The sequence below is a fragment of the Hyla sarda genome, chromosome 4, assembly GCF_029499605.1.
Source record: "Hyla sarda isolate aHylSar1 chromosome 4, aHylSar1.hap1, whole genome shotgun sequence".
In the NCBI taxonomy this organism is placed as follows: Eukaryota; Metazoa; Chordata; class Amphibia; order Anura; family Hylidae; genus Hyla; species Hyla sarda.
In genome coordinates this window covers 392,936,099-392,964,029 of record NC_079192.1, presented here as the reverse complement: position 1 = coordinate 392,964,029, position 27,931 = coordinate 392,936,099, and the positions used below count along the sequence as shown (strand labels likewise).

At 44.1% G+C, this 27,931-nt stretch overlaps 1 protein-coding gene, 1 long non-coding RNA gene and 1 pseudogene across 3 annotated transcripts in view; all 3 read right to left on the bottom strand.

Annotated features, from left to right (window-relative positions):
* Nucleotides 1-3,128: 3,128 nt before the first annotated feature.
* Nucleotides 3,129-6,440, bottom strand: LOC130267407 (protein kinase C delta type-like). 2 transcript variants are annotated; one of them, XM_056517180.1, is made up of 2 exons: nt 5,526-6,440; nt 3,129-4,396 (listed from the first exon to the last, which is right to left on the bottom strand). In XM_056517180.1, exons 1-2 carry the CDS (start codon nt 5,647-5,649, stop codon nt 3,243-3,245), a joined length of 1,278 nt encoding a protein of 425 aa, XP_056373155.1. In that variant the 5' UTR covers nt 5,650-6,440; the 3' UTR covers nt 3,129-3,242. The 2 variants fall into 2 exon arrangements, with proteins under 2 accessions (XP_056373155.1, XP_056373156.1); XM_056517181.1 differs by lacking the exon at nt 5,526-6,440 and adding an exon at nt 5,220-5,328.
* A 1,334-nt stretch (nt 6,441-7,774) lies between these two features.
* The window catches only part of LOC130267409 (uncharacterized), a 31,787-nt gene continuing 11,630 nt past the window's right edge, over nt 7,775-27,931 (bottom strand). Inside the window, exon 3 of the long non-coding RNA XR_008843176.1 lies at nt 7,775-7,940. This is a non-coding gene — a long non-coding RNA (uncharacterized LOC130267409). The remainder of the gene's footprint in view (nt 7,941-27,931) is intronic.
* On the bottom strand, nt 12,066-12,158 carry LOC130267958 (U2 spliceosomal RNA; annotated as a pseudogene).

The window sequence follows — 27,931 nt, the reverse complement described above, 5'->3', positions numbered from 1 at the left end:
AACAAGCCTTTCTGAAAAACATACATATATAATATAGATCACAAAATGTATAATGGCACAATAGATAGTATTACTCCTATATCAATGCTGCAGATAAATAATTTGTGCAATAATCCTGTGTAAATATATCCCTATGAATACATGCTACCAGACTAGCAGGTGGTTCTGCCCAGGACTATAACAATATTGCTTGTCATGTTGTCATGTTGCTTGATTGCAAACAGAGGGCTAACAAAAGTGCATAATCCACATTCAGAAAGGGCCTCAGTGCTTACGCATGGTATGTAATAGCCTCTGCACCCCAACGCCGTTTCGTGCCTCACTTTCTCAATGGGCCGCCGTTACGAGGTAATACAGTTAGATAGCAGTACACGACATTTAGTACAGATAGAGCAGTACAGTACATGTAGTACAGGTAGAGAGCAGTACAGTACATGTAGTACAGGTAGAGAGCACTAAAGTACATGTAGTACAGGTAGAGAGCAGTAAAGTACATGTAGTACAGGTAGAGAGCAGTACAGTACATGTAGTACAGATAGAGAGTACAGTACATTTAGTACAAGTAGAGAGCAGTACAGTACAAGTAATACAGGTAGAGAGCAGTACAGTACATGTAATACAGGTAGAGAGCAGAACAGTACATGCAGTACAGATAGAGAGCAGTACAGTACATGTAGTACAGGTAGAGAGCAGTAAAGTACATATAGTAATGATAGAGAGCAGTACAGTACATGTAGTACAGGTAGAGAGCAGTACAGTACATGTAGTACAGGTAGAGAGCAGTACAGTACATGTAGTACCGATAGAAAGCAGTAGAGTACATGTAGTACAGGTAGAGAGCAGTACAGTACATATAGTACAGGTAGAGAGCAGTACAGTACATGTAATACAGGTAGAGAGCAGTACAGTACATGTAGTACAGATAGATAGCAGTACAGTACATGTAGTACAGATAGATAGCAGTACAGTACATGTAGTACAGGTAGAGAGCAGTACAGTACATGTAGTACAGATAGAGAGCAGTACAGTACATGTAGTACAGGTAGAGAGCAGTACAGTACATATAGTACAGATAGAGAGCAGTACAGTACATGTAGTACAGATAGAGAGCAGTACAGTACATGTAATACAGGTAGAGAGCAGTACAGTACATGTAGTACAGGTAGAGAGCAGTACAGTACATGTAGTACCGATAGAGAGCAGTACAGTACATGTAGTACAGGTATTGAGCAGTACAGTACATATAGTGCAGTACATGTAGTACAGGTAGAGAGCAGTAAAGTACATGTAGTACAGATAGAGAGCAGTGCAGTACATGTAGTACAGGTAGAGAGCAGTAAAGTACATGATATACAGGTAGAGAGCAGTACAGTACATGTAGCACAGGTAGAGAGCAGAACAGTACATGTGATACAGGTAGAGAGCAGTAAAGTACATGATATACAGGTAGAGAGCAGTACAGTACATGTAGCACAGGTAGAGAGCAGAACAGTACATGTGATACAGGTAGAGAGCAGAACAGTACATGTGATACAGGTAGAGAGCAGGACAGTACATGTGATACAGGTAGAGAGCAGTACATTACAGTACAGAGGTAGAGGGCAGTATAGTACATGTAGTACAGGCAGAATGTGGCACAGTACATGTAGAGCCAATAGAGGACAGTATAGTACAGGTAGAACATGGTACAGTACATGTAGTAGCAGAAGAGGGCAGTATAGTACAGGCAGTACAGGTAGAATGTGGTACAGTACATGTAGTAGCAGAAGAGGGCAGTATAGTACAGGCAGTACAAATAGAGAGCAATGAGAAATACTAAATTCTAAAGAACTATCTGACTGCTCTATTAGCCCCATCTCTGCTGGGACTTTGCCTTCCTCTGATATGAGTATGGATGTATAGAGAAAAAATATGGAGCAAATAATGGGCGTTAGACATGCCATTATCTTTGCTGTGTAGTTAATATAGCAGTAGGTAGTGTGCTCATTTTTAGGTGTTCTGGGCACAACACCAATGTAGACCTTAATAAATATATCTCTCCCCGAGGAAGCTGCCAGCATCAGACCCGTATACCAGATTCCTATGAGGGTGAAATTCCCATTCACAGTGCAGATCCCAGGGGTCATATGTATATGGATCAGACATCAGGGAAATTACAATAAAAACATGTAAAAAAAATTATGTCATGTTCCTTCCCTCAGGTCTGACAATATCAGGAGATGACACATTGACCTTACCGTGCACTTACACTCATATATATCAATACTACATGTGCTTGGGATGAGGGATCATCTAGACTGATGGACACAAAGGGACCTGGAGGGAATCTGACAGATACCAGTTACTGAGGAACATCAGTCAGGGGGACGTGTCAGTACAATGCATTGGCAGTGATATCAGCAGTCCACTTGTACAGCCTGCCAGAAGGGAGACAAAACAGGTTTAACCACTAGTGGACTCAGGGCAAAAAAGGTATGTCCTGACCACCTGGTACTTAGCGCACCCCAACCTACATTTTAGTCCTGAGCGGCATTCGCACTATTAAGTGAGCTCAGGGGCTGCACTTGAGTCCTATATTGCTGCCGGCTGCTATCACCACTAATGGCGAACATTAGCAATCATACTGATGCCTCCATTAAAGGGGTACTCTGCCCCTAGACATCTTATCCCCTATCCAAAGGAAAGGGGATAAGATGTCTGATTGCGGGGGTCCCGCTGATGGGGACCCCCGCGATCTCAGCTGCAGCACCACAGAACTTCGCTCCATGTTGGATGACAGGCGATGCGGGGCGGAGGCTCGTCATGAGTCCGCTCGTGACGTCACAGCCATGTCCCCCAATGCAAATCTATTGGAGAGGGTGGGATGGCCGTCATGCCCCCTCCCATAGACTTGCATTGAGGGGGTGTGGTCGCGATGTCACAAGTCTCCGGCACTCTGGAGCAGCACCCAATACGGAATAAAATGTCTGCACACGATACGGGATATTGCTGGGCTTAGATACCTTCATGGGAACACCCGCAGCTAAATCGCAGTGTTCCAATGGCACCAGAGGTACTCTTACCTGCTCCGTTTTGCTCTCGGGGATCCACTTGTATGTTTTTCTTCACCATATTTGTTCAGTGTTTACTCATAAAGTTACAATTTGTCAGGTTTTAACATTAAGAATTTATTATAATAATGAAACAAATAAAACAGATAATCTGTAGATCCTTGGAGTGTCCATATCTTAGAGACACAGTCTTCAGCTCACTGTGAACTTGGACATGAAGATCCTTCTCAGCCAGGTGTCTGTATACACGGGGGTGATGGGATTGACGTGGTAGTTTTCTGACCACTTCGGACTCACAAAGCTAAAGTCAGTAAAAAGGCTTTGATGACGAGCCTTAATTTTGATGGTTTGGTCATCCGTACCGGGTGCAGGAATGGTGTTACTGATCTGCGGATCCATAGATTTAGTCACCATTATCTTAGGGGGCGTCACTTGTCCGGCTTCTATGTCTTTCCAGCTGGTGTTGGCAAAGAAGGCATGTTCTTGTATCCTCCCCGTCACTCCCAGACGTTCACTCGGGACCTTACAGAGCAGACATTTGATGACCTCAATGGTTTCAGGCCCCAGAGATGTTGGAAATGATTCTGAAGGGAGTCTTTTGGTGAACATGATGTAGAGGACAGCGCCAAATGAGAACCAGTCCACCTCTGGTCCATATCTCTTTGAATTGGTGACTTCTGGTGCAGTATAGCCTGGACTACCACAGATATCACTAGCTGTTCCTGAGGCATCTCTTATAGAAAGTCCAAAATCCAAGATCTTCACATGTCCGTCTGATGTTAAGATAATATTATCAGGCTTAAGATCCCTGTGGATTATTTTCTTTCCATGAAGGAATTGTATCCCACATACGAGTTCTGCTCCTATGAACTTTACTACATCTAAATCCAATGGAAATTGCTTGATAATAAAGTCAGAAAGGTCCCCACCACCGGCCAGTTCCATGACATAATATAAATGGTTAAGACTTTCAAAAGCTGCCAGTCCGTGGATTAAAAAGCGACACTCATGTGACATGCTGAGTATATCCCGCTCTATGAAATTCTCCTTCCATTTCACAAAATATTGTTTGTCAGCTTTTTTAATGGCCACAAGTTCCTGGCGGATAATGTCTTTAGCCAATATCACTTGCCCAAAGTTGCCTTCTCCCAGTTTCTGATGGAAAGTAAAGCAATCTAGGCCCAAAGGAATGGTGACTGTCCTGACCTCCTCCTGGGCAGCAGACGTTTCGGCAGCAGATGTTTTTGCTTTTTTCCGTGAAGGGGAGTTCTCCTCTAGTGTCCTCTTTGTCTTAGCCCCCTCTTCTTCTGCCGCCTCTCTATACTTTTTTTCCTTGTCACAAGACCCTTTATTGAATTGAGAAATAAGATTTTTTACTTAGTATTTTTGTCTCATCTATTGATTTACAATAACTTTTCATTTTCGTGACATCATTGAAACATTGGGCCTCATGTGTCCAAACTGTCTTGGTCTTGTTGCCCATAGCAACCAATCACAATGCAGCTTTCCTAGTCTTATGACTGTTTATTAAAGTTGAGCTCTGACTGGTTGCTATGGTAACTAGAATAGCTTTATAATCTTGCTAAATCTCCCTCATTGGGTTAGAATTAGAGAACATCTGGATATATCTATCATTTACATAGTTCACAAGATTAAAACAGAAAAGAATCCATCAAGTTCAACCTACAGATGTAGCCATTGTTATCTTGATCTTGTTAACTTTAATGTTATATTTTACGGTATATAACATTAAAGTTAAGACGTCATTTCTCCAAACTAAATTACCCCAAGTCTTGGTCCTCTAATTCATATACTGTATATAACAACATTTTAGAGATTCCTTAATATAGGATTATTTTCAAGACCAATGAAGCTTATTTTAAGGACATCAATGGAGAACTCTTTGCAATATTAGGAATTTGCAGAATACAACTATATGCAAAAAGAAACCTACAAAACCTATACAATGGGTGTCAATGGCACATGTATGCAGCTGTGTAGGTGATCGGTCACATAGGTCCATTTGGTGGACAGTCCTGCCCAATGTGTTCTGCTCATACCCTTACCAATAACATCCAGGCTGCTGGTTGTAGTAGTGACTGATATGTCTATATCGCTCTATATAAAATCCTATCATCTAATATATCATTTAACCTTATATCCTCCTACCTGAACTATTCAGTATATACAACTTCTCCATGTTGGATACAAAGTCTTATAAAAGAGACTGATGCATGGACATAGGGGGAGATTTATCAAAACCTGTCCAGAGAAAAAGTTGCTGAGTTGCCCATAGCAACCAATCAGCTCACTGCTTTCATTTTGCAGAGGCCTTGTCAAAAATGAAAGAAGCAAACTGATTGGTTGCTATGGGCAACTCAGCAACTTTTCCTCTGGACAGGTTTTGATCTCCCGCACAATTCCTAGGCTGACTATATATGGATTTATATGACTAATACTTGGTGAATCTCTTACCTGATGTCTTGTCCATTAGGTTAATGTTACTCGGTCCTGGGAGGTCACATACATTGTTCCTTCCCATGAAGGATAAGGGCCAGGTCTTCATTCTCCTCCCAGCGGTGAGTCCAATGTTCTCCATCTTGACCTTCTTGGCCTCCTTTCCTTCTGTACTCCCCTCTCTCTCCTCTCCTCTTTCCTCCTCTCTAAGAGGGGCATTTATCAACCCTTTTACCCGAGTTTTTCAGTGAAAATTTGTCGCAAAAAAGTCGCTACTGCAACACCATGACTTTTCGTGCGACAATCATCTATACGAGCAAAAAGAGCAAGTTTCATTTTTTTGACTACGGTACGCGGATTTGAAAACTTTATTTGGTTTAGTCAGGTATTTATTAACTGCGACAGTCGCAGCTGCGCAATAAAATGTCGCAACGGCCGTAAAAAATGACTAAATTTACTCCAGCTCCAACATGGAGCAGGAAAAGCTACTGCCGCCCGGGCTCCGACATACTTTCTCCCCCGCTACCCTCACTTCACTACAGGGACACTGCAGTGATTTACATCCCCCCCCCTCTCCCCTTCCAACGCCACACAACTCCCATCTGTCTGCTAACTGTGGCAAGACTACAAGTCCCAGCATACCCTTACAGTGAGGACACGCTGGGAGTTGTAGTCTTGTAGCAGCGGGAGCTGAGCGGCACAGGCGGGAGACAAGGGGGGGATATCAGTGTCCCCATCATTATTAAGTGAGGGTAGCGCGGAGGCCGTATGAGGAGCCCGGACGGCTGCACTGTAATGTCAGCCTGGGCTCCTTATAACATATACCGGCGCCGCAGACTCCAAAATCCCCTGCTGTCATTTCACATTACCCACTGGGTCCTGTGATTGGCCAGGACCAGCAGCCAATCAAAGGACCTGACCGGAACAGTGACATAACATTAAGGGATATAGGAGTCTGTCGGGGGGGGGGGGGTCCGTCAGCACCCCTTCCCCGCACACCCCCCCCCCCCCACCGGCCTTCACCTGCGCTGTGCCCGTCCGTAACCCCCCCCCCCCCCCCGGCCTTCACCTGCACTGTGCCCGGCCTCCACTCCCACGTCTACGGTTGCGCCGGCCTCAGCTCCCACGTCTACGGTTGTGCCGGCCTGACGTCCCTCCGTCAGTGACGTCACTCGCAGGGCGCCCGGAGAGAAGGATCGCTGCGCTGGATGGGTGAGCGTGTGTATGTCTCTCTGTCTGTCTCTCTGTCTGTCTCTATCTCTGTCTGTGTGTCTCTGTGTGTGACTGTCTGTGTGACTGTGTGTGTGTGACTGTGTGTGACTCTCTGTGTGTGTGTGCCCGGGCTCCCTTTGCAGGACTACAACTCCCAGCATGCCCTTACTGTAAGGACATGCTGGGAGTTGTAGTTGTGCAGTGCAGGCGAATTACAAGCTTGTCCCCTGCCCACAGCTGCAGGACTACAACTCCCAGCATGTCCTTACTGTAAGGGCATGCTGGTAGTTGTAGTACTGCAGCTGGGTGCAGGGGACAAGCTTGTCACTTGCCCACACATCTCCTGCACCACACAACTACAACTCCCAGCAGTAGTAGAAGCTGTCTTATAGACGGAGTCCATTACTAAGCTGGGCTTACGGTTAGCCACAAAAACAGCTAGCGCTAACCCCCAATTATTACCCCAGTACCCACCACCACAGGGGTGCCGGGAAGAGCCGGTACCAACAGGCCCGGAGCGTCAAAAATGGCGCTCCTGGGCCTAGGCGGTAACAGGCTGACGTTATTTAGGCTGGGGAGGGCCAGTAACAATGGTCCTCGCCCACCCTGGTAACGTCAGGCTGTTACTGTTTGGTTGGTATTTGGCCAAGAATAAAAATAAGGGGGACCCTAAGCGTTTTTTTTATATATATATATATATATATATATATATATATATATATATAAATCATCAAATATTTTTTTTAAAAAACCACATAGAGTCCCCCCTATTTTTATTCTCAGCCAAATATCAACCAAACAGTAACAGCCTGACGTTACCAGGGTGAGCGAGGACCATTGTTACTGGCCCTCCCCAGCCTGTTACCGCCTAGGCCCAGGAGCGCCATTTTTGAAGCTCCGGGCCTGTTAGTATCGGCTCTTCCCGGCACCCCTGTGGTGTTGGGTACCGGGGTAATAATTGGGGTTTAGCACTAGCTGTTTTTGTGGCTAACGCTAAGCCCGGCTTAGTAATGGACTCCGTCTGTAAGACAGATTCCACTACTAAGCCTGTCCAGCAAGTAAAAAAAAAAAAAAAAACACAACAGGTTTAAAAAAAAATTTATAAAAAAAACCCACTCCCCCACAAGCCCTCGTTAACTATTTTATTAACATCAAGCAAAGAAAAACGCTGGTCGTCGAAGTAGTCCCCCGAATCCGAAGGAGTCCACAGGATACACGGATCTGTAGAAGAAGTAAAAAAAAAAAAAAGTACAATTAGGGAGAAAAAACTGTGTTAAAAAATGTAATGAACACACACACTATATATATATATATATATATATATATATATATATATATATATATGCACATTTTTTTTCAAAGCTGCAAAGTGGTGTTCTGTAGTCATTATTTGGTTTTTGCTTATGTGTGCTAAAAAAAATTGTATTTAAAAGTGACTTCTTGGTTTTTGCTCATGTAAGCCAAATTTATCAACCCCCTGTGATAGTATGATAAATACGTCATACATAAGCAAAAAAATAGCAAGAAAAAAATGACTACAGAACTTGCTTACCAAAGCAACGATGATAAATGTCCCCGTAAGTCTTTTCATTTTGTGTCAAATACGGCAAAAATAAATATCTACAATAATCCTTCTACTTCTACTTCTATTTCCCTCCTCTCATTTCTCTGGGAGCGCCGATGATTCCTTAGTGCTGTACTCAGGTCTTTTCGGCGCTATCATAGAAATGAATTGAGCACGTGCCGCCAGCAGCATTTCTATAGGTTCAGCTCTGATTGGTTCAATACTTTTTGGAACTGGACAACAAGAACCCCCCTCTATAGAGGAACAGCATGTTGGCCGCCAAGGGGGAGAACATGAGCATCTGGGTCATGGATCGTACTTTTAAGCGTAAACTAACATTAAGGCTTCTGGATTTCAAAACCAAGTATTAGACATAAGCAAATAAAATCAGAATTAATTGAATTTGCTCTAAATTAAAAAAAATTATAAATCTGGCATGGAAAAAAAACTTGAGGAACTGACAGAGGCTTCTGGAAAAAAAACAAAAAAAAATATCAGATTTAAACAGTTAAACAAATCAGACATCTATTATTAGAATTCCTATGAATAATTTTTTTTATTTTTAACCCATTGATTAAAATTGAAGCATCACACCCCAAAATGTAACTTTTTTCTTTGTAGGTTTTTAATGTATGTCAGAGTACATGTTGTGGGGTACATATATAGTATTACATCATTTTTGTAATTTTTTTTTCAGTGTGGAAGGGAGGTTTATTACAAATGTATAAATTTTTAATATATATTTAGTTGAAGCCCCTTTGGCAGAGATTCTGGCCTCCAGTCTTCTTGGGGATGAGGGCACAAGGTTTACACACCTGGATTCGTGGATTTTCTGCCGTTCTTCTTTGCAGATTATCACAAGCTCTGTCAGGTTGGATGGGGACCGTCAGTGGAAACCATTTTCAGGTCTCCAGAGATGTTCCATTGGGTTCATGTCAGGGCTCAAGGACATAGTCCCTTTGTACCTAAGAGTAGTCCTGTGATGTCTTGTCTGTGTGCCTAGAGTCATTGTCCCAGTCTGAGGCCCGTAGCACTTAAAAACATATCTGTACTTTGCTCCATTCAGCTTTCTCTTAACCCTGACCAGTCTTCCTGTCCCAGTGGAGGCTGCAGTGATGTTGACCTTATGGAAGTTTCTCCTATATGCATACAGGAACTTTGGAGCTCAACAAGGACCTACTCAACAAGTGCGGTGTGCATGGACTGTACGACAGGGTGAACAACATGGACATGATGATATGGCTTTATATAGAGAAGTAAGTATGTGTAACATAGATGTGTATAGTATTAGATGTGCCCAGGTGGGGGAGGAGAGTGGGGAATGGATAGGTTTTGGGGGGCCCTAGAACATTCTTTACACAGGTGCCCTCTGCAGTCTCAGGAGTCACACACTGGTTTATCTCAGAGGAAAAAAACTGCCCCCCACGTCATGTGTCTCTGTATCAGTCTGCTGCACCCCCAAACTGGATCCATCTATAACACTAGGAAGAAAACCTAACCATCTTGGTCCCCTTAAAAAAATAATAATAATAGTAATAATAAAATAAGACATACTAACACTTAAAAGGAGTACTCTGATGCAAATCAATTTATGTGCAAAGTAAGCATTAACCCCTTCATGACTCCGCTAGTTTTGGCCTTCATGACCTAGTCCGTTTTTTCAAATCTGACATGTGCCATAACTTTGAACTGCTTTTACCTGGCAAAGTGATTCAGAGATTGTTTTTTCGAGACGTATTGTACTTTATATTAGTGGTAAATTTTTGTTGATACATGAAGTGATTTTTGTGAATATTGTGAACATTTTTCATTTCTCTATGTTTGAAACTCTCTACTTGTAAGAGAAATAGTCATGCCAAATAAATTTTGTTATTAATTCACATCCACAACATGTCTACTCTATGCTGGCATCATTTGTTAAACATTATTTTACTTTTTTACAACATTAGAGGGCTTATATTATTATGAGCATTTTTTCACATTTTCTACAAAAGTTCAAAATAAAAAATTTTGGGGAACAATTCAATTTTGAATATATGTGTGTGTGTATATATTAGATATATATATCTACACACACACATATAAATATACAAGTATATATGTGTATATATATATATATATATATATTTTTTTTTTTTTTACTTCTTTACAACAGCTCCCCCCTAGTTTCTAGTGCACAAAAGATGCAGTAATAGGTTTAGGACACTAGGGGGAGCTGTTGTACAATTTCACAGCTCCTTTACAAAAAATAAATAAATAAATAAATAAATTTACTGCACTTGCTTCACCAGCGGGCATAGCGTCAGCAGCTCGGGACAGGTAAGGGACACCAGGGGAAGGGGGACAGGTAAGGGATACTGCGGACTCCTAGCAGAGCATTGTGTGTGTCCCGATCCCCGCTGCTCAGGATTTGTATGTGCGAAATGCTGCCATTAGCTAGTCAGATTTGTTGTGAGGGGGGAGGGGGGGGAGGCGAAACCCCCCTAGGTCCGGAGGCAAGATGGCTGGCTATTAGTGATAGCCACCATCTTACCGGGCGTGGCGGGATGCCACGAGTAGCGGCCAGTATCTGCATGACGTACATGTCATAGGTCGAGAAAACCTTCCTGGTCATGACGTACATGTATTTAATTGGTCAGGAAGGCGTTAAGTAAAGTTATATAACTAAGTAATATACTTGTTGCATGTTGAACGGATCCCTGTCTTTCTAAGCTTTCTTCCGACGATCGGAAGCTCTGTAGTTCTCCCTTCTTTGATGACGCTCGTCCCTGTATTCTCAGCGCTCTGCCGCCATTTAAGCCCGAAGGCTCACACTTCCAATGAGTCATTGCAGGCTCTGCCTGCCCTCCAGCTCACAGTCGGCTACTCTACCCTCACTTACATATTCATATATTCATGTTTGCTGAGCTGGCATAGGCTAAGCTCAGCCAATGCCTACCTTGCGCCATCAGCCAATCGGCATCGTCAGAGTGCGGATGCGCACTTCATTCTATTATCTAAGAGCTGAGGAACGTGCTCTCGAATCACCCAAAATGCAAGAAAAAGTGCAAACGTGTAACACTAAAAAAAAGTGCACAAAGGATGCTGTCTATCGCAAGCACTTCTCAGACAAGAGAGAGGCCCCCCAACAAACCTTACCCTTCACCTCCGGACCAAAGGGTACCTGCGAGATTTCAGGTTCAATGTCCCTTTTTAGCCGAAGCTACTAAGGAACCGCAAATGCTTCCGGCATCCCCCTTGGCGTTAGCCAAGGTATCTGCCCGCAGAGCCGATAACGGTCGGTACCCTGCCAATGCAGGAGTACCGGGGGTGTTTGCAGGGAGGTGCGGAACCTAATGGCCACACACACCTCCCCTAGACCGCTAGGAGGAACACCCAGAAGGGCTATCGCATCCTAACAATCCTGTGAACACGCAACACACAAAAAGTGACACAGTGAACAAAAAATAAATAAATAAGTGAATGTGTGCAGATATACTGCCCGGACATCCGGCCGGATCTATAAAAATGTCTCTGATCCTAGCCAGAAGGCCAGGAATCAAGAGGTGAGTGCCACAAAGTAAAGAGTTCATGGTGCCAGTGCTTCCACTTAGTGAGCCAATACTCCCAGAGAGATTCGGCACCACGGGTCACCACTCCCCGAGGCACTAAAGTACCTCGGCTCTAGACCCTCTCAGCCTCATGGCAAGACCCGGAGGGAAACAGGTCCCATCGGGGCAGCCGTCGAGCTGATTCCTCAGAACCAGCCCCTGGTACACCTGCCCCCTACCATACCCATCCCCACCAGCTCCACACCGGTGCTGTTTGAACCACCGGCATGAGACTGATAGGAACAGATACTACACTTGATCTTAGCCAAAAGGCAGAGAAGCTTATTTTGTTCTCCTAGCAAATCGCCATGTGATCATTTTGGGCCAACAGCAAAGCTCAGATTTATGTTAGTGTACCTAGTTCGCATATTCACAGACGGTGTTGCAGATTTCTTATACCTAGCAACACTAAGTAGCGTCGGCTGTGTGATTTCTAATACATTACATAGCAACAGCTCAGGGAATGTATTTGAGGTTATTGGTATATTATACCATCGATCAAGGATTTCTACTAAACTCATAGAAATAAGGTGCATTGGTATATTGATGTAGTGTATTCTAAGGGTTGTAATAGGTAATGAATATGGAAATAAAGGGGATTCCTAACATCTGTAAGCACTCCCCTTGCCTATATATGTGTTGTTCTTCCAATAAACTAGTGCCTTGCATTTTCTTTGTGCTATTCACCATTCAAGCTATTGCTTCAGATACTATATAATGTAAGTATAATTTTTAGTAAGCCGCCCATGTGAACGTACCTTTAGAGAGTGTTTTCCAAACAGTGTGCCTCCAGCTATTGCAAAACTACAACTCCCAGCATGCCTGGACAGGCTTTGGCTGTCATGGCATGCTGGGAGTTGTAGTTTTGCAGCAGCTGGAGGCACACTGTTTGGAAAACACTGACTTAGAGCGATTCTTGGGATCAGTTGGGGTCCAAGAGGTCAGATCCCCACTAATTATCTAGGTACTAGATGCGGGGTTGCCAACTACCCATTCTACCTTGGCTACCTATAGGAGGAGGGGTTCACACTTAAAATGCAAAATTTTTGCCATTTCATTTCAGTCAAAAAGTTTCAGTCAGTCAGACGTTTGCTGTAATACAGATGGCAATGTTTTATAGGCAGATTTAGCCAAAAGAATGACCGAGACCATTATTTTAGCAATGAAATTCCTTCAATAGAAATCATTGAGTCACATGATGATAGTCACATGACTTGTAAAAAGAAAATCACAGGGGGAAAAACGCCACATAAAAAAAATATATATATATATTTATTGTTTTCTTTTATAGTAAGGGTCTCTATGTTCCCCATAGCAACCAGAGCTTTCATTTTACCAGAGCAATATGAGAAACAAAAGATAAGCTGTGACAGGTTGCTATGGGCAACAAAGGCAAATTTACTGTTATACAGATTTGGTAAATGAGGCCCAGTCTGGTTATTTAGTGATATTTGTTCTTGCTTTTTTAATCTAATTCTTCTCCACTAGAACTTAAAGAATTACGGTCATTTAAAAAAACCGTATGATTGCCATGCAGACATATCAAAAGTTTTGATTGGCCGGGGTCTCAGTGCTGAGACCCCTCCCTGCTAATTTACTGATATAGTTGACACTCGATCTGTCACTTTGCAGGTGACAGGCTTCGTAGACTAGAGCGCCTAACCAGGGAGTGAAGTGCACTACTGTGTGCTTCTCACTACTATTTTTAGGAATCAGTGGAGGACTCAGCCCAGAGACGATGGCTTTATAGATATGGAGATGGCCATTTGACTGGTTTCTGTGTATCTAAAGATCAGAGATGATTTGAACCATCTAAAATGGTTGTTAAAGGGGTACTCCACCCCAAGACATCTTATCCCCTATCCAAAGGATAGGGCATAAGATGTCTGATCGTGGGGTCCTGTCGCTGGCGACCCCCGCGATCTCTGCGCAGCACCCCAGACATCCGGTGCACGGAGCAAACTTCGCTCTGTGCTGGATGACTGGCGATGCGGGGGGGAGGCTCATGACGTCACGGCCACGCCCCGCTTGTGACGTCATGGCCACGCCCCCTCAATGCAAGCCTATGGGAGGGGGTGTGACGGCCGTCACGCCCCCTCACATAGACTTGCATTGAGGGGGCGTGACCGTGACGTCTCGAGCCTCCCCTGCTCCGGCGCTGCACCCTATGCTCTAAACAAACGCCGGGTGCTGCAGGAAGATCGCGGGGGTCCCCATCGATCCCCCCTTTTGATAGGGGATAAGATGTCTAGGGGCGGAGTATGCCTTTAAAGTAATGGCACTAAGATGGCACTAATGTGCCTCGTCTGTGTGATAACATAAAAAAAAACTATACTTACCTCCCTCGCTCCCCCCATAGCCTCCGGTTTCATGGTGTAGACAATCACTGGTTGCAGGGGTGTCCTGTCTCAGTCAGTAGTCAGCAATGTGACGTACTATTTGCAGCTCCAGGACATGAAGTTCCCCGGAGACTATGGATGAAATTGTGTCTGAACTTTAGATACACAGAAACCAGTCCTGTGACTCCATATCTATGGAGCCATCATCTAAAACCAGCTTACTGCAGTTTTGTAGAGCTCAGTTCTTCTCGTCTGAGATCACTTTCCCATCCGCACTCCATCCCTCTACTATACGTGACACAGTCAGAAACTCGGGAAACTTCCTGTTTCTTTTCACATTGGTGTAGAGGCATCCAGATGTGAATGAGATAAGGCTTATATTCTCCCTGTGTGGTCATTGAAGCGACTATTGAAGTGATAAAGATGAATTGTTTGATGCCCATTGTTTGACGGCCACCAGAAGAGTCGATGATCCTCTGTATGACAATTCGTCCCATATCTGTTTCTGATCAATGCCCAGTGATCAAATGATAAAGCGCTCGGTGGTCATTGATAAGCATAAAAATTTTCATTTTTGCACATTCACAGGTGCAAATGGTAATTTAAGAGGTTTGTACAAGTACAATAACCAGATATACGTTCATAGAAACCCCACACTAAAAGCTGGTATAAGCCATTTTGTAGCAGGACCTCCATAACAAACCAACCAGCTTCCCCACAACAGACCCACTAATATTATCGTGCCCTCCGTGGTGTACTCAAAATAGAAGAAGGAGACAGGAGAAACCCGACAATAATCCCTTAACCCCTTAACGACGCAGGACGTATATTTACGTCCTGCGCCGGCTCCCGTGATATGAAGCGGGATCGCGCCGCGATCCCGCATCATATTGCGTGGGTCCCGGCGCTAATCAACGGCCGGGACCCGCGGCTAATACCACACATCGCCGATCGCGGCGATGTGCGGTATTAACCCTTTAGAAGCGGCGGTCAAAGCTGACCGCCGCTTCTAAAGTGAAACTGAAAGTATCCCGGCTGCTCAGTCGGGCTGTTCGGGACCGCCGCGGTGAAATCGCGACGTCCCGAACAGCTGATCGGACACCGGGAGGGCTCTTACCTGCCTCCTCAGTGTCCGATCGACGAATGACTGCTCCGTGCCTGAGATCCAGGCAGGAGCAGTCAAGCGCCGATAATGCTGATCACAGGCGTGTTAATACACCCCAGTGATCAGCATAGGAGATCAGTGTGTGCAGTGTTATAGGTCCCTATGGGACCTATAACACTGCAAAAAAAAAGTTAAAAAAAAGTGTTAATAAAGGTCATTTAACCCCTTCCCTAATAAAAGTTTGAATCACCCCCCTTTTCCCATAAAAAAAATAAAACAGTGTAAAAAAATAAATAAATAAACATATGTGGTATCGCCGCGTGCGTAAATGTCCGAACTATAAAAATATATCATTATTTAAGCCGTACGGTCAATGGCGTACGTGCAAAAAAATTCCAAAGTCCAAAAAAACTTATTTTGGTAACTTTTTATAACATTAAAAAATGAATAAAAAGTGATCAAAAAGTCAGATCAAAACAAAAATCATACCAATAAAAACTTCAGATCACGGCGCAAAAAATGAGTCCTCATACCGCCCCGTACGTGGAAAAATAAAAAAGTTATAGGGGTCAGAAGATGACATTTTTAAACGTATACATTTTCCTGCATGTAGTTATGATTTTTTCCAGAAGTGCGACAAAATCAAACCTATATAAGTAGGGTATCATTTAAACCGTATGGACCTACAGAATAATGATAAGGTGTAATTTTTACCGAAATATGCACTGCGTAGAAACGGAAGCCCCCAAAAGTTACAAAATGGCGTTTTTTTTTCGATTTTGTCGCACAATGATTTTTTTTTCCGTTTCGCCGTGCATTTTTGGGTAAAATGACTAATGTCACTGCAAAGTAGAATTGGCGATGCAAAAAATAAGCCATAATATGGATTTCTAGGTGGAAAATTGAAAGGGTTTTGATTTTTAAAACGTAAGGAGGAAAAAACGAAAGTGCAAAAAAGGAAAAACCCTGAGTCCTTAAGGGGTTAAGGGTACGATCACACTGTGTTTCTGCCCCCGTTAATCGTATCCGGCCCCCCGTGGTGTGCTCAAAATAGAAGAAGGAGACAGAAGCAACCCCACAATAATCCCTTAAGGGTACGATCACACTGTGTTTCTTCCCCCGTTAATCGTATCCGTCGATGTCCCGCCAAAAATGGGATGCTGACCTATACTGTTAACGGAAGCAGTAGACCCCATTCACTTGTATGACGAATATGAGCCTCCCCTAGTGACTCTGTTCGGGATGTATCCGCAATTTTAAGTGGACAAATTTTTTAAAAATAGCGCATACATCCGGAAAGGAGTTACTAGTTAACTCCATTCGGCCACAGAAGTGAATAGTCAGCTGCTACAGCTAACCCTATGCACGACATCCCGTTTTCGGTGGGAGGCCGACGGAATTTATTAATGGGGGGCAGGAACGCAGTGTTATTGTACCCTATGATACACATAACATGCTGCAAAGCAATGATTAAAGTGTACCTTTCATAATAAATAAAAACTTTTGACATGTAGCAGGAACATGTCAAAAGTTTTGATGGTTGGGGTCTGGGTGTTCAGACCCCCACTGATCTCTGGATGTATCACTCATCTCCCTGGTTCGCCGCAATATCACCCATAAACTTATATGGGAGCTTGTCTGGTGCAGAGGGAGACGGAGATCACAGAGAGTCGGGGAGTGAAATGCTTATCCACCTCTTACCCATCTCTATATCTAGAGACCGGTGGGGGTCTGAACACTCACACCCCAACAGATCAAAACTTTTGACACATGTCCCTGCCACGTGTCAAGATTTTTTTTTTAATTATTTATAATAATGGACACTTTAAGGGTATGTTCACACTGCAGATTCTGCACAGAATCTCAGCTCGCAAAATTCCGCAAGTGGAGATTCCATCTGGTGGCCGACGCTGAAATACTGCGCCGTCACGATAGATGGCAATTCAGAGCTCGCGGACTTCCGGGCAAAGAATGAACATGTTCTTTATTTGCACAGATTCTTTGCATGAAATTCCTTATTGTGAACGGGTCTCGCGGAAGACCCATTTACACTGATGTTCATGGTCACTGGGCAGAATTCTGTGAGAGAAATTCTGCGGGAATTACGCAGTGGGAACATACTCTAAGGCAATTGTTACTTTCGAAATCTTTACTTGTTAGAAGCATCCCCTGACAATAAACAGATCACCAAGTGTCTCCCCACTGGGACCTTCAGTGGTTGGCAGTAATTTGTGGGAAAACCTGGTAGCAAGAGTTAGGCTACGTTCACACTACAGAATTTCCGCCTGCAATTCCTCTTTAAAATTGCTTGCAGAAATTCTGCTTACTAAAATGTATAGTGTAGGGAATGGGTTTCTGTTCACAAATTCACACTTCAGAATTTCTGAAGCGGAAATTGTGAAGGGAAAATCCGCTTGAAAATTTCTGCCTGAAGAATGGCATCGCTCATTTTTCAGGCGGAAATACTCGCGAAACACATTGCAGTCTATTGGAGACTGCAGTGTACGCACGGTCCTAGCGCCGACTGATTCAGTTAATCCTGGCCGCACTCGGAATCTCCGGGCGGAAATTTTCTGCCTGGAGATTCCGCAGTGTGAACCTAGCTAGTGTTTTAGGGCTTATTCATACTATGAAATCTCCTCTCGAAGACATTCTGGGTGGAGATTTTGTGGTGTCGGGGTGCAGGGTAGATGCAGGGCAGATGTTATGGCCCCAGGGGCAGATGGTTTTAACCCATTCTTGTTGTGACGCCAGGGCGTGGTTTAGCCTTAACCACCCGAAGGTAATACCGCTGATCCTGGGATAGGCAGGGGCAATGAAGACACCAATGCCAGATTAAGGATAACGGCAGCTTTACTGAGGCAAGACAGGTGATATAGTCTTTGCAGTACAGCCAAATATCCCAGAGAGGTGAGCAGTGACACAGGGGGACCTGGCAGGCTTGCTGGAACTTGCAGTAGTTTGACTGACTTTAGTGCAGGCCACTGTGACTACAGATGGACTTGACTTACTGATGACTGACTTGTGGCTGCAGGACTTTAGGCTTGAGGCCTCCAATGCTCTGGACATAGACACTGGAACAAATTGACTGCACTGGACCTCAGCAGGAAAGAGAGGGATTGCAGCCCCTCCCCTGGTTATATAGGGGGCTGTGCAAGGAACCCATAGGTCACTTGGGGGGTCACCTGGTCACTGAAGCCTCCTGGGTAACAGTCATGTGATCCAAACATTAAAGCAACAGTACATTATATGAGGCAAACCTATATACATAATGGGGGTATGCTGCAGGGGAGGGTGGGAGGGACTATGCCTGACAGGGCAGAAGGACAGTACGGGGCCACATCATTCCGTAATGGGACATCACAATTTCATCTCCAAGCCCGTGCTATTAACGCTTGAAAAAGCACTGGGGGAGATTTATCAAAACCTGTGTAGAGTAAGAGTGGTGCAGTTGCCCATGACAACCAATCAACCTTTTTCACAGGCCTCTTTCAAAATGAAAGAAGCAATCTGATTGGTTTCTATAGGCAACTGCAAGCCTCTTTCCCTGCACAGGTTTTGATAAATCTCCCCAACTGTCCATAGACGGCAATGCATACATACATGTTCATTCTCTCGGCAGAGTCTGGGATCTAGAATTTCCGTGGTGGAACATCCATTGCAGAAATTCCTTAGTGTGAATGGTACAGCAAAATCCCATTGAAAATAGTGGGAGGCGGCTGCATTGTATTTTCCAGAGTAGAACTCAGGATCGGAATTCTGATTTGAAAATACGTAGTGTGAATGAACCTTCAAAAATATTTGGTTGGTCGATATCTGGGTTTTTAAGACACCCATTGATCATTAGAAGCACACCCATTGATCATATGCTAGAAGCGCTTCTCTCCCTGTCTAGCTGCTCAACGCATAAGATGGGCTCCATAAACTCACTACAGAATCTGTATTTTGCTGAGAGGTTGGGACGATAAGTGCTTATCTGAGCGTTTCAACTGGCTCATTCTTGTGATTGGTTGGGGCCTGAACACCAAGACCCTGATGGATCACAATTTTTGATATGTCTTTATGACTCCCTATGTCAAAAGTCTTTGTAAATAACACTGCCCCTACAGGCAAAATGAAGAATTACACATTAACCATTCAATTAAATGGGGGACATTTATCAATGTTGGTGTAAGGAAGAATAGATTTTACCCCTGTTTGCTTGGTGTATTGTATGCACAGTTGCTCAAAATATACCAAAAAGGTGCACAGGACTTGATACATTTTGCGCAATTATAGAAACCAGTGAGCTGCAGAAATTGGGTTAAAGGGGTACTCCGGTGACATGTTTTTTTTTTTTTTTTGTTTTTTTTTTAAATCAACTGGTGCCAGAAAGTTAAACAGATTTGTAAATCCTTCCAATACATTTTATGGGCTGTATACTACAGAGGAAATGCTTTTCTTTTTGGATTTCTCTGATGTCATGACCACAGTGCTCTCTGCTGACCTCTGCTGTCCATTTTAGGAACTGTTCAGAGCAGTATATGTTTGCTATGGGGATTTTCTCCTGCTCTGGACAGTTCCAAAAATGGACAGCAGAGGTCAGCAGAGAGCACTGTGGTCGTGACATCAGAGAAATCCAAAAAGAAAAGCATTTCTTCTGTAGTATATAGCCCCTAAAAAGTACTGGAAGGATTAAGATTTTTTTTAATAGAAGTAATTTACAAATCTGTTTAACTTTCTGGCACCAGTTGATTAAAAAAAAAAGTTTTCCACGGGAGTACCCCTTTAAAGGGGTATTCCGCCCCTAGACATTTTATCCCCTATCCAAAGGATAGGGGATAAAATGTCAGATTGCCGCGGTCCCGCTGCTGGGGACCCCCGGGATCCCCGCTGCGGCACCGCGCTATCATTACAGCACAGAGCGAGTTCACTCTGCACGTAATGATTGGCGGTACAGGAGCCGGAGCATCGTTACGTCACGGCCCCGCCCCTCGTGATGTCACGGCCCGCCCCTTTCAATACAAGTCTATGGGAGGGGGCGTGGCGGTCGTCACGCCCCCTCCCATAGACTTGCATTAAGGGGACGGGCCGTGATGTCACGAGGGGCGGAGCCATGACATCACGCTGCTCCGTCCCCCGTATCGCCCGTCATTACGCACAGAGCGAACTCGCTCTGTGCAGTAATGATAGCGCGGTGCCGCAGCGGGGATCCCGGGGGTCCCCAGCAGCGGGACCGCGGCGATCTGACATTTTATCCCCTATTCTTTGGATAGGGGATAAAATGTCTAGGGGCGGAATACCCCTTTAAGCATTGTGCTCTAGCATCTGACACTTTTGTATGTGTCCTATTAGGTGGTGTAGGTTTGCGCAAAAAAATTAGGCTTTGCGACAAAAAAAAAAAACACTTCTAAATTGAATTTGCGCACATAATAAATACAATTCCACTGCATAAAGTGGTGTACAATGCACTAAAAAGTAGACAACTTGGAAGGATGTTCTACCGAAAATTGCGCAAAAAATTTCAGGGAAACACTGAGCTACCTCTACACCTCTGGAGGACCCCACTCTCTCATACATTACATTTTAATATTTTCATGAAATTTGCTGCAAAATTCTGATGCTTTACAGATGGATGTTGCAGTGAATTCTACTATAGCTTTGTAAAGCCCCATTCATATGCATTGCACCAATAGGAAATGTGTCTGGTTGTCTTATATGACAATGTATGTGTGGGAAGTGGCACCTCTCTATGTACACAAGACCATTGTGTGTGCAAATCACTTAGCAGGTAGTGAGAATAAGCAAAATGGTCAACGGTCCCATTGTCTGAAGTCCTTGTGAAGCGCAAGCTATTGTTATATTGTCCTTGAGGGGGTTTTCACAGTTTGGTACTTTTAACCACAACTTATGACCACATGAAAATCGGCCAAAGACACTCATATACATTACATGGCAACAGGACAGTCGGACCCCCAAAACATCAAAAATTCTTCCTATAAACAAAACAAGCACACACGATAGCCTATATATGGATGTACATACGGTGTACATACTGTGCAGGCAGACCAATGTGGCTACTATAGGGCCCCTGGAAGGAGAGGGCCCAGCAGACGATTCCAAAATCAGGATGAAGACATACAGTGGGACAAAAAAGTATTTAGTCAGCCACCAATTGTGCAAGTTCTCCCACTTGAGAGAGGCCTGTCATTTTCATCATAGGTATACCTCAACTATGAGACAGAATGAGAGAGAGAAAAAATCCATAAAATCACATTGTCTGATTTTTAACCCCTTAAGGCCAATTTTCACTGTAGGACCGGGCCATTTTTTGCACATCTGACCACTTTCACTTTAACCCCTTAACGACGCAGGACGTATATTTACGTCCTGCGCCGGCTCCCGCGATATGAAGCGGGATCGCGCCGCGATCCCGCATTATATCGCGTGGGTCCCGGCGCTAATCAACGGCCGGGACCCGCGGCTAATACCACACATCGCCGATCGCGGCGATGTGCGGTATTAACCCTTTAGAAGCGGCGGTCAAAGCTGACCGCCGCTTCTAAAGTGAAACTGAAAGTATCCCGGCTGCTCAGTCGGGCTGTTCGGGACCGCCGCGGTGAAATCGCGGCGTCCCGAACAGCTGATCGGACACCGGGAGGGCTCTTACCTGCCTCCTCGGTGTCCGATCGACGAATGACTGCTCCGTGCCTGAGATCCAGGCAGGAGCAGTCAAGCGCCGATAATGCTGATCACAGGCGTGTTAATGCACGCCAGTGATCAGCATAGGAGATCAGTGTGTGCAGTGTTATAGGTCCCTATGGGACCTATAACACTGCAAAAAAAAAGTTAAAAAAAAGTGTTAATAAAGGTCATTTAACCCCTTCCCTAATAAAAGTTTGAATCACCCCCCTTTTCCCATAAATAAAATAAAACAGTGTAAAAAAAAAAAATAAATAAACATATGTGGTATCGCCGCGTGCGTAAATGTCCGAACTATAAAAATATATCATTAATTAAGCCGTATGGTTAATGGCGTACGCGCAAAAAAATTCCAAAGTCCAAAAAAGCGTATTTTGGTAACTTTTTATAACATTAAAAAATGAATAAAAAGTGATCAAAAAGTCATATCAAAACAAAAATCATACCGTTAAAAACTTCAGATCACGGCGCAAAAAATGAGTCCTCATACCGCCCCGTACGTTGAAAAATAAAAAAGTTATAGGGGTCAGAAGATGACATTTTTAAACGTAAAAATTTTCCTGCATGTAGTTATGATTTTTTCCAGAAGTGCGACAAAATCAAACCTATATAAGTAGGGTATCATTTTAACCGTATGGACCTACAGAATAATGATAAGGTGTAATTTTTACCGAAATATGCACTGCGTAGAAACGGAAGCCCCCAAAAGTTACAAAATGGCGTTTTTTTTCCGATTTTGTCGCACAATGATTTTTTTTTCCGTTTCGCCGTGCATTTTTGGGTAAAATGACTAATGTCACTGCAAAGTAGAATTGGCGACGCAAAAAATAAGCCATAATATGGATTTTTAGGTGGAAAATTGAAAGGGTTATGATTTTTAAAAGGTAAGGAGGAAAAAACGAAAGTGCAAAAACGGAAAAACCCTGAGTCCTTAAGGGGTTAAAGGGGTTATCCAGGAAAAAACTTTTTTTTATATATCAACTGGTTCCAGAAAGTTAAACAGATTTGTAAATTACTTCTATTAAACAATCTTAATCCTTTCAGTACTTATGAGCTGCTGAAGTTGAGTTGTTCTTTTCTGTCTAAGTGCTCTCTGATGACACCTGTCTCGGGAAACGCCCAGTTTAGAAGCAAATCCCCATAGCAAACCTCTTCTAAACTGGGCGGTTCCCGAGACACGTGTCATCAGAGATTACTTAGACAGAAAAGAACAACCTAAACTTCAGAAGCTCATAAGTACTGAAAGGATTAAGATTTTTTAATAGAAGTAATTTACAAATCTGTTTAACTTTCTGGAGCCAGTTGATATATAAAAAAAAAAGTTTTTTCCTGGATAACCCTTTTAAGCATTAATAACTCTGGGATGCCTTTACCTTTCATCCTGATTCTGAGATTGTTTTTTCGTGACATATTGTACTTTATGTTAGTGGTAAATTTTCGTCAATATTTGCATCATTTCTTGGTGAAAAATTCCAAAATTTGATGCAAAAATGGAAAATTTTGCATTTTTTTTACTTTGAAGCTCTCTGCTTATAAGGAAAATGAATATTCCAAATAAATTATATATTGATTCACATATACAATGGGGAACATTTACTAATCTAGTCTATTCTGGGTTTGCTTATAGACCAGCGTATGTGGTAGTCTCCTGTCTATTGTGCTCCTAATTTATCAAAGGTCTCACAGCCCTTGATAAATTCTGTGCTCAGACGTCAAGGTCTACAGCTTAAAGGAGTAGTCCAGTGGTGACTCAGTGGTGAGCAACTTATTCCCTATCCTAAGGATAGGGGATAAGTTGCAGATCGCGGGGGGTCCGACCGCTGGGGCCCCCAGCGATCTCCTGTACGGAGCCCCGACAGCCCGCGGGAAGGGGGCGTGTCGACCTCCGCACGAGGTGGCGGCCGACACGCCCCCTCAATACAACTCTATGGCAGAGCCGAAGCGCTGCCTTCGGCAATCTCCGGCTCTGCCATTGAGATGTATTGAGGGGGCGTGTCGGCCGCCGCCTCGTGCGGGGGTCGACACCCGCTATCTCGGCGGAGAGCCGGGGCCCCGTACAGAGAGATCGCAGGGGGCCCCAGCGGTCGGACCCCCCACGATCTCAAACTTATCCCCTATCCTTAGGATAGGGGATAAGTTTTTCACCACTGGACTACCCCTTTAAACTGCATTTAGACCTGCTCCAACATGGTCTGACATTTCAGCGTATTTTGGGCAGATGCGACTTGTCGCACAAAAGTCGCACTTGATAAATTCAGCGCCAATGCATTTTCCAATGCATTTCCGTCTAAAATAGACTAGCATGCATCATGTTCTAAAAATCCTCCACAGCAAAAGTCGCAGAAATGTCGCACATATTTAGACTGCGACTTTCTGTGCGACAAATTTAGACAGGAAAAAACTGTCTAAATCCTTTGATAAATCTCCCCCAATATGTCTACTTTATGTTGGCATCATAAAGTTGACATGTTTTTACTTTTGGAGGACATCAGACATCAAATGCTGTCTGGGCATGCTGGGAGTTGTAGAGCAACATCTGGAGGGCTACAGTTTACAGACCACTGTATAGTGGTCTCAAACTGTAGCCCTCCAGATGTTGCTAGGCAACTCACCGACTTGCGTAGGATTCAGGGAGCCAGCCGCATGTCATCGCCGTCCGCCGATCTCCACCGTCGATCGTCGCCTGCAGCCTCCCCCCGCCTCCGATCTGCTATTGGTTGTCGCTTATAGACGACCAATAGCAGGGATAGGAGGGGTGGCACCCCTGCCACCTCACTCCTATCCCTTCAGGGGGATCGCGGGTGTCTTGGACAACCCCGATCCCCCTTATTTTCCGGGTCACCATAGATACGTATGACCCGGAATTGCACAAATTGCCGGAGTGAATTCACTGTCGATTTGCTGCGATCGCTGACATGGGGGGGTCTGATGACCCCCGTGGGCATTTGCGCAGGGTGCCTGCTGATCGATATCAGCAGTAACCCCGGTCCGGTTCCTGCCCGGCGCGCAGCAGGGACCGGAATTCCCACGGACGTACGCATACGTCATGGGTCCTTAACTTCCAGGGTCCCATGACGTAGGCGTACGTCAAGGGTCCTTAAGGGGTTAAAGAATTTATTTGCAAATTATGGTGGAAAATAAGTATTTGGTCACCTACAAACAAGCAAGATATCTGTCTCTCACAGACTTTTTAATGGCACCTATTTGAACTTAAAACTATAAAAGAAACCTGTCCACAACCTCAAACAGTCACACTCCAAACTCCACTATGGCCAAGACCAAAGAGCTGTCAAAGGACACCAGAAACAAAATTGTAGACCTGCACCAGGCTGGGAAGACTGAATCTGCAATAGGCAAGCAGCTTGGTGTGAAGAAATCAACTGTGGGAGAAATTATTCGAAAATGGGTCTCCACGCAAGATCTCACCCCGTGGTGTCAAAATGATCACACGGGGGGACTGAGTGAATGACCTGCCGAGAGCTGGGATCAAAGTAGCAAAGGCTTCCATCAGTAACAGACTACGCCGCCAGGGACTCAAATCATGCAGTGCCAGAAGTGTCCCCCTGCTTAAGCCAGTACATGTTCGGGCCCATCTGAAGTTTTCTATAGAGCATTTGGATGATCCAGAAGAGTATTGGGAGAATTTCATATGGTCAAATGAAACCAAAGTAGAACTTTTTGGTAAACACTCAACTCGTCGTGTTTGGAGGAGAAAGAATGCTGAGTTGCATCCAAAGAACACCATACCTACTGTGAAGCATGGGGTGAAAACATTATGCTTTGGGGCTGTTTTTCTGGAAAGGGACCAGGACGACTGATCTGTGTAAAGGAAAGAATGAATGGGGCCATGTATGGTGAGATTTTGAGTGAAAACCTCCTTCCATCAGAAAGGGCATTGAAGATGAAACGTGGCTGGGTCTTTCAGTATGACAATGATCCCAAACACACCGCCTGGGCAATGCAGGAGTGGCTTCGTAAGAAGCATTTCAAGGTCCTGGAGTGGCCTAGCCGGTCTCCAGATCTCAACCCTACAGAAAACCTTTAGAGTCCGTGTGGCCCAGCGACAGCTCCAAAACATCACTGCTCTAGAGGAGATCTGCATGGAGGAAATGGCCAAAATACCAGCAACAGTGTGTGAAAACCTTGTGAAGACTTACAGAAAATGTTTGACCCCTGTCCTTGCCAACAAAGGGTATATAACAAAGTATTGAGATGAACGTTTGTTATTGAACAAATACTTATTTTCCACAATAATTTGCAAAAAAATTATTTAACAATCAGACAATGTGATTTTATGGATATTTTTCTCATTATGTCTCTCATAGTTGAGGTATAACCTATGATGAAATTACAGGTCTCTTTCATCTTTTTAGGTGGGAGAACTTGCACAATTGGTGGCTGACTAAATCCTTTTTTGCCCCACTGTATATGATAAAGGAAAGCATCGGGTGCCATTGATTTTAATGGTCAGAATAGAGTCAGCTAGTGCACTATTTTAAGTGGGCTGAATGGCGAGGTCTGATGTGCTGTCCAGTCCACATAAAATATTGTATATGCCCAGAATAAAGTCAATAGGTGACTCCATTCTGGCCATAAAAATTATCAGCATCCACTGCTCTCACACCACGTTTGGCTGATAAAGTCGCCGGCATACCATGGTTTTCAGTCCGGCTACAAAACCGGATACAGTGCAAAAATGAGCTGACCTGAGTCACTATTTGATGCTGGGTCCAGTGGGGATACGGTAGCTGCTGGTTTTGAAATTTCGGATCTGGCGACCGTATCAGCCAAACATGGTGTCAATGCACCCTTACCCAAGTCTTACAGTGTTGCAGGGAATTAACTCAAGTATGAGGCAAAGAAGATGGCACCAAGCCCTCCTGTATGGCATGTGATGGTAATAACCACCACCAGTAGGGGGCGACATTTCAATCTCTACTATGGTACATCACAGAATGTTGGGTTTTATGACTCTATTAAAACGTAACATTTATTAAATATACTTGATAATAAATTGTCCTCCACCACAATATTAATGTGTGAATACGAAATCAAAACAACACGATACTGTGGTTATATAACTTGTGAGCCAGAAGACCCCATAAAAAATGGCCACAATACCAATCCGCCCATGCACAAAGACAACAACAAACAAATTCTTGCTTGTGAACAACACACACACAAAAAAAAGATCCCATATGTCCCTACGTGTTTCCCCCTAATTAATTCACGTGAGCAATATTAGGGTTTATCAGGGGACGCAAACTGCAGGAACGTAAATACAATAAAGATATGGCTGTTCCGGTCCAAGATAAGACCACTCATTCAGACAGGAGCAATAAAGATAGCAAGGGCAACCATAGATGTCCCAGATGTCGGGGAGCAGAAGCAGCCTACTATGGGATGCACATATGGGGCAAGGTCTAGCGCAGTGTTTCCCAACCAGGGTGCCTTCAGCTGTTACAAAACTACAACTCCCAGCATGCGGCATGCTGGGAGTTGTAGTTTTGCAACAGCTGGAGGCGCCCTGGTTGGGAAACACTGGTTTAGCAGCTGTATGGGGTGGACTCTGACCCCTCATAGAGTAAATGTATGCTTCCACTTCCTGAACAGCCTTCAGTGTAAAGCAGTTATGCACTAGACCCCTCCTGTATCGGGGTCCAAGAACTATCTAAGTCCTTTATAAAGCTGACATTCTGTCACCGGATCACCAAGGCTTTCTAAAAATGTGGGGTCCCTGCTCTTTGCCCTGACTTATCCCTCCTGCTGGTTGACTGATCTATGAGGGAGATTTATCAAAACCTGTGCAAAGTAAAGGTTGACCAGCTGCATATAGCAACCAATCAGATCGCTTCTTTCATTTTTCTGAGGCCATTTTAAAAATGAAACATGCAATCTGCTATGCTATGGGCAACTGGTCAACTTTTCCTCTG